The 11,698-nt window shown below is 36.3% G+C and overlaps 1 protein-coding gene across 1 annotated transcript; it reads right to left on the bottom strand.

Annotated features, from left to right (window-relative positions):
- Positions 1-1,355: 1,355 nt before the first annotated feature.
- Positions 1,356-11,431, bottom strand: il20ra (interleukin 20 receptor, alpha). The gene is made up of 7 exons (XM_038293295.1): positions 11,105-11,431; positions 9,669-9,792; positions 9,308-9,516; positions 9,004-9,179; positions 6,552-6,696; positions 3,869-4,005; positions 1,356-3,773 (listed from the first exon to the last, which is right to left on the bottom strand). Exons 1-7 carry the CDS (start codon positions 11,154-11,156, stop codon positions 2,922-2,924), a joined length of 1,695 nt encoding a protein of 564 aa, XP_038149223.1. The 5' UTR covers positions 11,157-11,431; the 3' UTR covers positions 1,356-2,921.
- Positions 11,432-11,698: the final 267 nt, after the last annotated feature.

Below are 11,698 nucleotides of genomic sequence, written 5' to 3'. Positions count from 1 at the left end.
TAAAACCTTATGGTGAATGTTATAGGCTTAGACTTACACTTAGACAACTTTTATTGTCATTTTTTGTATATAGAGAATGTATACAAAACAAAATGTCATTTTGTACAGCTGTCCTTAAGGTGCAGCAGTGATGAAACGGTGTGGGAGAAAAAGTTATATCTACAACTGGGAACCAAAATCAAAGAAAGTTATATAGGAGGAGGCAGAAAAGATGCCCAAACAACTGGGATACTTGCAGTCTTAAGACTACTTTGATGCACAAATGATCAAAAAGTGTAAACTGTGGAGTCCCACAAGGTTCATAACTGAGGCCTAAGTTATTTGTACTTTACTTTAAATAATATTCGTACAGTTTCAAATATATCAAAATCTGTTATGTTTGCACATGATACAAATGTGTTTTGCTCGGGGTAGGATATAAGATATATTGTATTATGAATCTGAATTAACTCACCCTGTGCATGGGGTAAAAACTCTGGTAAATACTAAAACTAATATTGATCCAATAATCACATTTTTTTTTAGAAAAGAGTCATAAGAATAATCAATAAACAATGCTGGATAATTCTGTTTTAACAAGTCATTTTATCTGTATTCAAAATGTATTTGAGTTAAGAGAAAGGTGGTTTGCATGACTTATTTTTGAAATTAGTAAGTAAGAATTAAAATAAACATAGAGCTGTGAAATGGCCTTCAATAAAAAAGTCATATCTCAAGGTGTAAATATATATGTGTATATAAGCCAATGTTAAATTAATGCAGGAAAAAATGTTAAAGGGAACATTTTTCTACAATACTGGATGATTTCCTTATAAGCTATTTTATTTTCTTAGCTTTACAACTAATAGTAACAATGTCAAATTTAACTTTGCGTCGTTTTGAAAAACCATTTACTTGGTATGTGGTGAACAACAAATTAGTGCAACACCGAGTCAAACCCCAAATAAATTGTCTGGATAAAACTATTTCTTTTGATGGTTTTTATTTTTATAAATACCAACAGGCCAAAACAAAAATGTGGTTGAATGAAAAAGAAAATGAAAAGACTAACAAGCCTATTTTTAAATTGTAACGAGTAGAAAGTAGAGTTAATTCCAAAAAAATGTAATAAGTAAAGAAAGAAAGAAGAAAAAAAATATTATTTCAGTTAAATATAAATAGCAAAAATTTCTACCTAAGTAAGGTAACAAAGTATTTGTACTTTGTCAGACACCTCTGTATATACATATCCCAAAATGGATGTTTTTTTATTTTGTCCAGCAGGTGGCGCTGTCCAACCACTGTTGGAATCCTGTCAAAACAACATAATTTATATACAAAAACAAACAACAAAAAAAGCTGAGTAATAGAGTCACTTGTAGCATGCAAGCCTGTATTTGAGCCTTCTAATTTTTTCCAGTATAGAGGTATGGGAGGAGATAGCCCTCACCTAACATGAGCTTACAGAAAGAAAGTATGTGGTACATTTTGTTTATCTTTTAATCTGCCATTTTCTTTATACAATTACATCCCAAAACAATGTAAAACATGTCCTCATTTATTTAGCACAATTAAATGCATCATATCGATCACTGTAGATACACTGTAGTTACAGCTCAGTGGGAAAATAAAAGGCATTTGCTTTACTGTAATTGATTGAACTACTTCAGCTCGGCCTGCTTAGGCCAGTGGAATGAGGAAGTTTCAGCAGCAAGTGAAGAGGTCAGGTAACTTGTAATCGTGAGACAAAAAAAACAAAACAAAACAAACACCTTCAGATACATATCTTATTTCAAAAACAGTAGCACAAGATTTACATAAAACCAGAAAATCAAGACATGGCAGAAGTGTTAATACTGATAACAGGAACCTGTTTGCCTTAAAAGGAGGTCAAAAATTATATAGTGGGGGGAAAGGAGCTGACAGCTTTGGCTGTACTTTACTTTATGAGTAAAGGTAAATTTAGGATTAAAATGCTATATAAATGTATCTAGAAACAGTAAACACTCACAGTATAACTGCTGTTTTCCTCTGGGCATCTGCAATTACGTAATGCTGATATAAATACATGAGAATTACATAGTTATAAGTGATTTGACTGGAACAAAACATTTAATGTTCGGAACTAAATCAAAATGATCAAAAATAATTTTTACAACTGAAAGTACTAAACTACAAACAGATGTATAGATACATACAAAATGAGCTGATGATAAAACAACCGCTACCACAGAATACAATTATGCTGTAAAGCTCAATACATTTGACAGAGATCCAATGTAAACAGGTATATATAAAGCAAGCAGCCTTGCTTTAGTAGTTTCATGATCAACCTTTAACAACAATACAAACTTAAACATGTAAATTATAAGTTATTGGATTGATAATCTTCCTTCAAAAAGTCAAAGTAGTTCAGAACTGATAAGATAATTCTTCATTAGCCGATTATGTTGTTTATTTTTTTTTTTGATTGCTTGTTATTAATGAATGTCTAACAAGAACAAAAGAAGAACAACTGAAAGCCTGTTTTGGTGTCCTGCGTACACATTTTATGTTTATATGCATGCTTAGTATAGCCATTATAAATCTTTGTTTACACACTTTCTAAAAACTTTCTCATAGTTATATAATTTCAAGATTTTAAAAAATGATCCAAAGTAAATGATTTCTGCCTGAGCTTCGTGTGGTGTAATACAATTGTTTTGTAAATGCTCGGAGAATGTTCCTAATGGGGTCGAAGGTTAGAGTAAAGTCTGGCCTCATTGTTCTCAAATGGCTTGCATGTTTGGCTTCAGATCCCTTCACTTCTTTGTTATCTGCACCTTCATAAATCCATTTCACATTTATAGATCCACAATCCCTATACAAAATTCCAATACTACCGCATCAGATCATTCCTTTTTTATAATGTATTCTTTCACAGTGATGATAATTTATCTTTTCTATTCATCCACTGAGATGACCAGGTCCCATTTGCTAAGAATATCATCTGCTTCTCCCATTATTTCCTCCTCTACCTGTGCCTCCTGACTTGTTTGTCTTACAATCAAACTTTCAAAATTCAGCTGTCTCCTCGTCACATAATCCAGCTCACAATTCTCGGTTTTCTTGTCCTCTCTCCCTCCACTTATCAGATGACCATAGTCATCTGATAAGCGATCAAACTGTTCAATGTCAAAACGGGGAATGGTTGAGATTCTCTGAGAAACATAACCAGAAAGGAGACGGTCATTCTCACACTGGTTTGGGTTCTGCTCACTTTCCTCTGATGCTTCCCTCCTTTCTTCCTCTTTTATTAATGGTGGGCCTAGATGGACGTTTAGTGTGCATGATCTTTGATTAGATTGTATTGGATCCTGAGCTTTTGATGGTAAACCAGTTTGCATTGCAGCGTTAATCTCTCTTTTAGCAGGTTCTGGTTTTGGTGGCTGAGGTTTGTTCCCATCATCTTTGATGTCAATATTGTTCTCCTTGTCACTATCAGGACATTTCTGGAGTTCACCTGTCAAATTATTCACACCATCCCCTTCATCCTGCTTACTCGGTCCTGTGCCCTCATCTCCAACACCTGCTTTTTTTGGAGCCACAAAGCTATAGTCAACTGACGAATCGTTCATGGGTTCTTCAGGCTCTTGGGGTACATGAGGTCCCTGTGATAAGTATCCAGCTTCAGGCGGTGGAACAATCAATGGGATCTCAGTGGGTTGAGGAGGCTTGACAGGAATTATTCTGGCTAGCTGAAGGTTGACATAATCAGGAGGAAGCCAGGAATGATTTTGGTGAAAGAACGTTTTCTGGAAAGAAAAGAGTAACTTATGGCATAACAACGTTTCACAAACAAATTTGTTGTGTAAATGCATTTGTTGACAAGTCTGTGTAATCAAATTACCAATATAGGTGGGATTTTTTGTTCCTTCGCAGCCACATAGTTGTAGAGAAGGTAGCTGACCAACCCAATTATAAAGATGCAAAGGGATGGAACAACTATCCCCACAACCACCTGTTGCAGCTGCTTAATGACAGGATCTGTTGGAGAGACATGGATCGGAGTTAGCGGCATATAAAATAGGCCACTCACTACTCTACAAACTCTCTTGCTTCCATTCATTTCCACTTTTCCAAGATTTGGTTATGTGGTTAACAGGCCCATGAGGGAAACACAGATATCCATCCAAGTCATCAATTTATTCTGAGGGATGCCAAGGCTTTACAAAACAAGGAATGTTATAGGTAAAATCTAGGGTTATACTCCTGCTGGAGTTTATCAGGAATACCTCTATTGAGAGGGTTACAAAAGAAATGCTGATAATATGTCTGAACTTGCTCAACAGTAGCTAAACAGTAGATTAACACAAATCTCCTATCCCCATCTTAAAGGCAGAGCCTGACATCATAATGGAGTGGGCTCATATCAACCGCTTTGTCCAGGACATCAATCTTTTCATCTTATTTTTGATCAGGACCTTTCACTTAAATCACATATCAAAAGAAAATTTCTAAAAGTAGAATGGGAGGCAGATCTTTTAGATGCCAGGCTCCTCTCTTGTGGAACAAACTACCAGTTTTAGTCTATGAGGCAGACACCCTGTCTACTTATAAGACTAGGCTTAAAACTTTCCTTTTTGCTAAATATTATAGTTAGAGTGGCTCAGGTTATCCTTCTGTTGTTCAATAAATCACTGAATGGATCAGCACCTCAATACATAACAGATGTGTTGTCAGTGTATTAACCTCACAGACAACCCGGGTCCACTCTGCACCAGAACTCGAACCAAACATGGAGAAACAGCATTTAGTCATGATGCTCCACTTATCTGGAACAAACTCCAAGAAGCAATAAGCTGAATTTCACCATTGTGAGACAATAATAAAGGGATTTTCTATTCTATTCTATTAAGACTGTAAAAGCGCTTAAAGCCTGAGTTCTTCTAAGTCATAGTTAAAAACCCATTTGTTTAGAACTGCCTTTGACTGTTAATGTTAAACTGTTAACTGATATGTTATTAGTTTGAAGTTGTAGTCCAACTATTTTATTTGTTTCACTTATGTTTTTTTTTTTGTATCGTTTTCCTTGCTTTTATTCTGTTTTCATTTATGTTCTCTATTCTACTCTCTAAATTATTTATAGCACTTTGAATTGTCCATGTACTTAATTGTGCTATACAAATAAACTTGCCTTGCCTCTATATTTATGATGCTATAGGCTTAGACTTCTGGAGGATATAGGGACCACTTCTTTATATCTTTATTCTACCATTCTGCAGTATTTGTTAGTTCAACCCTTAACTTTATGTTATCTCTGCTTTGTTTTGTAAAAATAGCTTCATCTGGTCTGTTCCAGTTTGGCTATGACGACATCGTGGTGAGAAATATCAGCTAGTCCACTGTCATCAACACATTTGATCAGACAATGGAGTTGGGCCTGTTCTTTAGTGTTTAGTCCTGTGTCTCTCATAGACATAGCCATAGCCTCAGATTTTACTGTGAGTAAGTATATGTGCTCTCTTGTATCCCTTGGTGTGAAAACTGGCTCAGAACTAGTCTGCTTAACTGTTTCTATCCTAGACAGAGCCACCTATGCAGCTTACTTACCCTTCCATTTCTAACATAGAAAGTATTTATGGTTTGTGCTTCTATGATCCTTTTGTACCGCTGCTTCTGTCTCATTGAACCCCAGCCAGCTTTGGCAGAAGGCTGCTCACTCTGAACCTGGTTCTGCTTGTGCTTTCTTCTTGTTAACAGGAAGTTTTTCCTCTCTACTGTCAGTGTACTATGGCAAGTGCTTCTCTATTCTCCCCAAGCCGAGCCTTCTTCAGTCAAAGCTGCAAATTTCTCAATATTTACCACAATGTATGTATTTGCTAGTTGTACAAGGGATGCAAGAAATCATATTTCTATTACTGTTTCCCATAGTTCCTCCCTTTTCCAAATAGATTTCTATTGTCCAAGTCATTCAGATGTTCTTCTTTAGCAACCATCTTCCCTATTATCTTTTGCCTGGGGGTATCTGAAATTAACTAGTCATTTACTTCCACCATTTTGATTAGAGTACACCCTGAAAGTGCTGGACTTGGATCAGTTTGAGGAGAACAGTTGCATGCTATTTATTTAAAGTTTTTTCTTCTATAAGGTGAGGCTATGATACCAGAAACACAATGACTTGGAAATTTTCTTTCGTTTCAGCTTGTTCTTCAGAATCTGCATTGTCTGGTAGGTATTTGTTTGTTTTTTACTTCCTGGTAGCCAGTTTCAGGATGGCATTTTGCCATGGTAATTGGCAGCTGGTCTAAACTTAGGTATGTCTGCAATTTATATGAAATTTATTTGCTGCTGTGTGAGAGTATTTATCCATCAACCATCAAATTCCAATTATCAAGGTTTGTATCATGTTATAGACAAGTGAATGTATTGTTGACATACTTTAAATGCATTTTAGTTTAAATAGGTTTAGCAAGATGTTCTAGCATGAAAGACGTAACTCTACAAACATAAATCACTCTTCGAGTTCTACATATTGTTGAGCAGCATTATTTCTATAGGTCTTTTCAAACATTATTGTGACATTGTTGTACCTTGAGGTGTTATTATACAATGCCAAGCCGAAGACTTGCATTGCATTGGTATGGAGAGGAACCTTGACTTGGCAAAGAAGCAGTATTCTGTATTGTACTCCAGCAGCTGGTATTTGTATTGGCTGGTGTCCAGTGGAAAATGGTACTGCAAAATAAAAAAAGTACATAGGTACTTTGGTGATACATGGTATATTAATCACAGGTTCTTCCTCATTTTTTGTAACTCTAAGTAATAAATAGGTATTCAGATGCTGCTCAAATCCAAACATCATGTATTGCAGTAACAAATGTTGAAACACATAAAACACAATAAAACAAAGGGTGAAAATAGGTGTTGTGAAGTGCAATTAAGAAATAGACTCCATAAACCACGGCAAGAGTTCATCCCCAAGACAACTGTTCTGACTGAATTATCACGTTTCCCGCTCGACTCATGAAGAAAACCTCCTCGCTGTCTGGCCATTGTCAGTCAAAAATCCTTAAGTACAGTATGTTGGCCAGTTAGCATTGAGGAGCCAGCTTCACAATCCGCCCCTGCGTAAGAAGATTGCCCTTACTGGAAGTGATGGATTTTGGTGTGTTATCCAATCTGGGCTGTACTTTCTTGCTGCTTATCTAAATAGACTGAAGCTCAAACTATAACAGGGAATTTTCATAGAGGCTGAGAGGCAGCGTCCTGCTGCTCCTGAGCTGAGGAAAGATTGTGTTCCAGAGTGGAATAAACAGCTGATTAATGCACAACATGCTCATGAAATCAGGCACATTTTAATGCAGTTTAATGACTCAATATATGAAGTTTGACAATGCATATTTTACTATCCAGTATTCAATGAGAAATATACACTGGCTTATTTTCAAACTTTGCCGATTATGAGACTCATTTTATAATTGGAAATAGATAACCTGAAATTCACATGCTGCATTGATTTATTAAGGAGAAAACAGCAATCCAAACCAATCTTGCCCAATGGTGAAACATAAACGTTCCTTGTTAAATCATACATGCCTGCGATAAGACACATTTTGCTCCAGCCTTAATAGCCACATAAATGTCTTGTTATCATCAAATGGTAAGATTCATGAAAATACCTACAGGAACCTGCCTGATGATGTGAAGTAGGCAACAAGATCTCAGAATTACATGTAATATCCCAGACTTTCATTAGAACAGATCCAGAAGGATCCTTCCAGATCAGGGGAAAATATTGCTTCTGTCAATCTGTCAACCTTAGATGGAAAACGTTTAATCAATTTGATATTATGATCTGGAGAACTGTAAAGTGCTTTGAGATAGGCGCCATATATAAATAAACTGAATTGAATTGTCAAGAGCTTCCACTATAGATGATATAGTTGGACTTGTTTTTGTGTTTCTCTCCAAGACATAACAATGATCTCAGCTTTTACTGTAAATAACTGCATGTTCTCTCTCTCATCCTTTTGACTTGAAAATCAGCTCAGAGCTTATCTGCTTAACCGCTTGCTTGCAATGAGGTGATTCTCAGACAGAGATCTGTGAAGGTTTGTCTGTTTGTTTTTTTCATTTTATGAAGAGCGGAGAATGATGAGCTTCCCTAACCTGCTCTGTCAGCCCCTCATTATTTTGTTTTTTGTGTGGCTTGAAGAGGATCAATGTTTACCTGCAGCCGTTTTCTGTCCTCCTTAGGTTCTTTTTTCTTTTAGAGTAGAGTGATAAACTACTCTTCCTGTCCCTTCTTTTTTGCTAGGCTCAAAGAGGGTCAATACTTAATCCGTTTTCTGTCCTCCTGAATTACTCTCATGGATAAAGTATTATTTTTATTAATATATCATGGATCACTTTTGAGGCTGCTCAGTGGCACAGTGGGTACCACTGCTGCCTTGCAGAAAGAAGGTTCTGGGTTCAATTCCCAGCCCAGGGTCTTTCTGCATGGAGTTTGCATGTTTTCTCAGGGTACTCCGTCTTCCTCCCACAGTCCTGAATTTCTGTTTTAGTAGATTTATGAAAGCACTCTTGCAGAAAATTGTTCCAGGTGGGATCATCCCTATTGACTCTCACTGAGCGCTAAACGCCACGACCGTCCGACATGATTTTCTGTCAGACCGGAGGTAAAATCAGATTTGGTGTGTTCTGGTCCTAAGAAAGGAAACTGGGTAATGTTCAAATCTTTGAAAAAGAAGGAAGCAAACGTTCATCTCAGAAGATCCCAAAGATTTTTCTGAAAAACTTCTGCAGACTAAGGAGATAAATGAGAAGCTTTCTATAGAATGTGCATCTTGTTTCTTCCTAAGTAAAAGTAAAGCAGCATTTCAGTAAAAGAACATCACTCTGATAGCTAAACATATTGATTTAATAGAGCCTTTCTGCTGCTTCAGAACTTACTATAACACTATAAAACTATAAAATCTGCTCTTAAACAGAGAAGCAAACTTTGTGACCAATAGTTTGTTCCACAAAACATTTTTTACTTACCATCTGGTTGCGATGGCGGATGTAGATGGAGAGGTTGTAAGACATGCGATGGTAGAATGATTTCATGCTCAGCGGTGGGGTGTCGTTGTTTGGTGAATACCTCATCGGCCCCTTAAGTGTGATAATTGCACTGTTGTTCTTCATTCTCACAGAAACCAGTGGAGGTCCAAGAATGGCTAAATATAAAACAAACACCAATTGTTTGTTTTATTTGTTTATTTCATCTCAAAATGATCTACTGTAACCATGCAAAAAAATAAAAGTTTCATTAAAAATGTATAACTGAGGTCAGTGTTATACTTACTGTCCCACTTTGGATCAAATCTTCTTTTTGTCAGAGTCCATTTTGAAGATGACTTCCTTCCCAGTGCACGGACTCTTGCAAGGTATCCCTTTTCCTCATCCCATGTTTCAAGACTCAGATCACACCAAGTCCGCACAATATTAGTACAATGCTGCACTGCCCTCCAATGCCCACGTTTTCCTTTGCTGGCCTCTGTGCTCTCTCCATATCTGTGAAACACACAGGTCCACACAAGGTGAAAATAAAACTCACCTTTTTGTCCCATAAAGTACATTTGTAAACACTTGAGTAGAAACCAAGCTTCTTTAAAAAGATACATGAATGTACAATTTATTGGTGATAGTGCCGAATAGGAACTCACATAATGTATTCCACTGCAAAATGTGTACCATCTGGTGTGCCACTTCCTGGAGACCAGTGGAGCACATTCCTCAGGTTCACAGAAGAGAAGCTGACATTAACAGGCGTAGGTGGAGAGGAGGAGACTGAGGAGAAACAGGTGACAAGGGATGAAAACCATACTTCCAAATAAAGTCAGGCTGCACATTATGCTTTAAAAACGAGATCCTCTCCATATATATACCGTATATATATATATATATATATATATATATATATATATATATATATATATATATATATATATATATATATATATATATATATATATATGTGTGTGTGTGTGTAATTTGTTTACAGTCCCAGTAAACCACTTTACCACACCTTAATGGTAACAGAAAGTAAAACCCGCTGCTGTCATCTGCCGAGAATGTAACCAACATTGTTGAACTTTCCTCTGCTCTGATAAGTTTGCCCCCTCATAAAATCTTTACGTTCCACCAAGAAAATTAAGATCAATCTGGTTTTTAAAGGACTCATTGAAGCTGCATTTGTTCAAAAGAAGAAATAAATGTTTTCATATAGGAAACACACTGAATAAAAAACTGATCCAGCATTTACGTTACCATCTGTTAATCACACTGTAATAAATTAAGAGACATATGTTGTGGGAAGTAAGACACTGAAGACTACCTAGATCTACCAAATCTTGATAGTTTTTACCATAAATGTAAATGAAATAAGTTGTATAGTAGGTCAAATATTATATGTTAAGATATGAAAGACCATCCAGCTCTCCTCTGTGTAGTAAAGGATTATTTAAGTGCTGCTTAGGCCTACAAACTGTGAGAAAAATCAAAATGCAAACTTTTATCTCATAACTTCTCCCTTTAATTTTTAAGCAGGCCTACATTTTCTATTATTTACAGGGATTAAAACCATTTTCTGTTTGGTCATGTGTAATTTTTCCCTCAAAGGCTCCTTTGACAAAACATTTTGCAGGGTATTTAAATTTCATGTACCTCCACAAGAAGTCAGTACATATGATTGTCTTTCCTAGTTTGAATGCAGAAAAAGTTGATAAATAAATAAATAAAAGCAGGGAAATTTGTTCATTGTTTACTGTTAAGTTAAGCTTTTTATACAAATTCCCTCCTGTTTGTGACATATCTTGTCATTTTTGCTTGACTTCTAACAAATTCGCAATTACAATATTTATAGCGTTTTATGACTGCGTTTTTATTTTCAATAAATATAGTGAAACTATAGAAACCAAACTACACACATGCTTGACCAATCAGATTTAGAGACTGGAACAATTGATTCAGCTTTTACAAACATTACGGTGTGAAGCCCTCACCTGTAAAGCTTTCTTTTATTATAGTTTAAGAAAACAAGAGACCCCAAACCACAGACCCAACCTCATTAAAAAGGTTAATAATTTCCAGTTGATCATACCTGCGCAATGCAGAACAGAAAGGCAAAGAAAAAGCAGCTCAGTCCACATCATGGTCCGGGGAGGTCATTTTTTTCCAAGAAATCGGCGGATATAAATCCCAAATGAAACACCTGTCTGAGAACAGATCCTTCTTCTAACTTCAAAGAAATGATCAGAGGCAAATTGACAGCCCCAATATAAAAATATAAAAGAGAAAGTTTCTCTCTGAGATGGTAGCTGTCGCTGCCTTTGGAAACTGCATCTAAAAACTAAATAATTCCCGCTGACAGGTTTCCGTGTTGGCCATAAGGAATGCGGCCTCTCTGGTTTGAGCACCTGAGCAGGTGTAGCCCTGAGCTTTCAGACCGTCCCCTACTTAGCAATGCGGCCTTTTTTTTCTTCTCTACTTCCGTCTCGTTTCCCAGCCAAGTTTACAGCCTTTTCTATGAAACAGCAATTATGTGTTCATAAGCTCCTTCTAAATGGAGCATTAAATCAAACCAGCGCGTGAATTGATAGTTAAAAGTACGGAAGAGGATTAGGGCCAGTAAAAAAAAAAGAAAAAAAAAGTCAGAATTCTTAAATCTTAAATTTCAGAATTCTCACTTTAATTT

This window comes from Cyprinodon tularosa, unplaced genomic scaffold (assembly GCF_016077235.1).
Source record: "Cyprinodon tularosa strain WSP-4 unplaced genomic scaffold, ASM1607723v1 ctg323, whole genome shotgun sequence".
NCBI classification, from domain to species: Eukaryota; Metazoa; Chordata; class Actinopteri; order Cyprinodontiformes; family Cyprinodontidae; genus Cyprinodon; species Cyprinodon tularosa.
The sequence above is the reverse complement of the archived record's forward strand: the minus strand, read 5'-3'. Positions and strand labels throughout refer to the sequence as shown.

What these genes read in the sequence shown, in the direction of transcription:
- il20ra (XM_038293295.1), bottom strand. Translation starts at nt 11,156, where the DNA reads ATGATGTGGACTGAGCTGCTTTTTCTTTGCCTTTCTGTTCTGCATTGC. An exon ending in TTTGCAGTGGAATACATTAT is followed by an intron (nt 9,517 to 9,668) that starts GTGAGTTCCTAT and finishes TGTGTTTCACAG; the next exon opens with ATATGGAGAGAGCACAGAGG. An exon ending in TCCGCCATCGCAACCAGATG is followed by an intron (nt 6,697 to 9,003) that starts GTAAGTAAAAAA and finishes TTTATTTTGCAG; the next exon opens with TACCATTTTCCACTGGACAC.